We start from the raw sequence: 1,727 nt of genomic DNA, 5'->3' as shown, positions 1-1,727 counted from the left end.
TCACACATTGGAGCTGGCTGAGGTGTAGGCGTCCACGCCGCTTTTAGTCATTCCACCAGGAAAGAGAATATAAGCCACCTGAGGCTGTAAACTGGCCGCGGACCAGGCATTACAATTACACGGCACCACATATCCCGGGCTGGAAGGTGATGGGTGGGTATGGGTGTGTTGTCCCGGGCACGCCAAAGCCCCTAACCCTCCAGTCTGATATCCAAATGTGTGCGCGCTGTACGGTAAAGCGCCCGCAGCCAGAGTGTGCGGGATTTCCGCCATCCGCTGGACAGCTCCGGTGCTGAACTGCGCCACTGGCTCCAAGAGCGAGAATGACGACGCGGCGGACGAGGAGACGGGAGCGAGAAGAGCTCTGGCTTTATCCCCGGGGACGAGAAAAGAGTCAATGGAAAACCCCTTCAAGTGCTCCGCTGCGTCCCCGAGTAAAGACGGCAACGGGAAAACAAATCGGTCCCTCTTCAGGAGGTTCTTGGGTTTGCGCCTGGGTCTGTACTTGTAGTCCGGGTGCTCCTTCATGTGCTGAGCGCGCAGTCTCTTTGCTTCGTCGATGTAAGGTCGCTTCTCAGAGTCTGAGAGCATTTTCCACTCGGCGCCGAGTCTCTTACTGATTTCAGAGTTGTGCATCTTCGGGTTTTCCCGTGCCATCTTTCTCCTCTGACCTCTGGACCACACCATGAAGGCGTTCATTGGTCTCTTGATGTGATCTAATGGTTTGGCCATTTCAGGAACTCACACATTAATTAAAGTACACACTTTGAAAAAGTTACCTCTCCAAAACGCTCATACTCCTCCTGTGCGTAAAAGGAAAAGAGGTAAAGAAGTCTCAAGGATTAAAAATGTGTTTTCAGTGTCTTTGTTGAGAATATAGTACGATCCAAATTGAGTGAAGCATTTGCACAAAGTACAAATGAAAACTACATAAAGCCAAAGCTCGTGCGCATGAATGGGAGTCCAAGTGGAAGCTTGTTATGGATGATGCTGGGCATGTCATCCACTCATCACCACACCGCTGTCACGGCGGGCCAAGCCAATGGGAAGGAGAGAGCGCGCTGTAATCCCTTCACAAAATGTGTCCAGGCCCACAACCTCTCTGAGGGACACCCCTCTTCTTCCTCTCCAACATTCTCCACTGAGAGGACTGCAGGCTGGAAAGTAATCTACAGCGCAACACAAGCAGGAAAACTACAGACTAACAGGTTTTGTATAAGGGCTGAATATGAAATGAACTTCTTATTTACACACTCCAACAAAAAAGACTCTCCATTCAAATGATTCATTTGGTAAGAAACACGTTTTCACAAATCATCAAGGCAATCCTCCTCCATAAGATCCACCTCAAGACCTCAGCATGCACTGTTTCACATGAACACAACAGGTCTCCCAGGCACCTTCTCCTCATCATACATCACAATACATGTCTCTCCTGGACTGCAAGTAGGATCCTAGTCCCCATATATGTGCAATGCTATCATATGTATATTATATATATATATATATATATATATATATATATATATATATATATATATATATATATATATAGTAATACTGTAAATAAACAGTGTTTTATGCTGTGGATTTGATTAGATAAAAAATAATAAAAAAATAAATAAAATAAATATATATATATATATATATATATATATATATATATTTTCCCATGTGACACAAATTTCAAAGCACAATTAAAATGGTGACTCCATTGATCGACAGTT

The 1,727-nt window shown here is 44.7% G+C and overlaps 1 protein-coding gene across 1 annotated transcript; it reads right to left on the bottom strand.

Moving 5' to 3' along the window:
- On the bottom strand, positions 1–732 carry LOC114450491 (transcription factor Sox-14). The gene has a single exon (XM_028428644.1). It carries the CDS (start codon positions 730–732, stop codon positions 1–3), a length of 732 nt encoding a protein of 243 aa, XP_028284445.1.
- Positions 733–1,727: the final 995 nt, after the last annotated feature.

The sequence above is a fragment of the Parambassis ranga genome, chromosome 17 (assembly GCF_900634625.1).
Source record: "Parambassis ranga chromosome 17, fParRan2.1, whole genome shotgun sequence".
In the NCBI taxonomy this organism is placed as follows: Eukaryota; Metazoa; Chordata; class Actinopteri; family Ambassidae; genus Parambassis; species Parambassis ranga.
The sequence above is the reverse complement of the archived record's forward strand: the minus strand, read 5'-3'. Positions and strand labels throughout refer to the sequence as shown.

What these genes read in the sequence shown, in the direction of transcription:
- LOC114450491 (XM_028428644.1), bottom strand. Translation starts at nt 732, where the DNA reads ATGGCCAAACCATTAGATCACATCAAGAGACCAATGAACGCCTTCATG.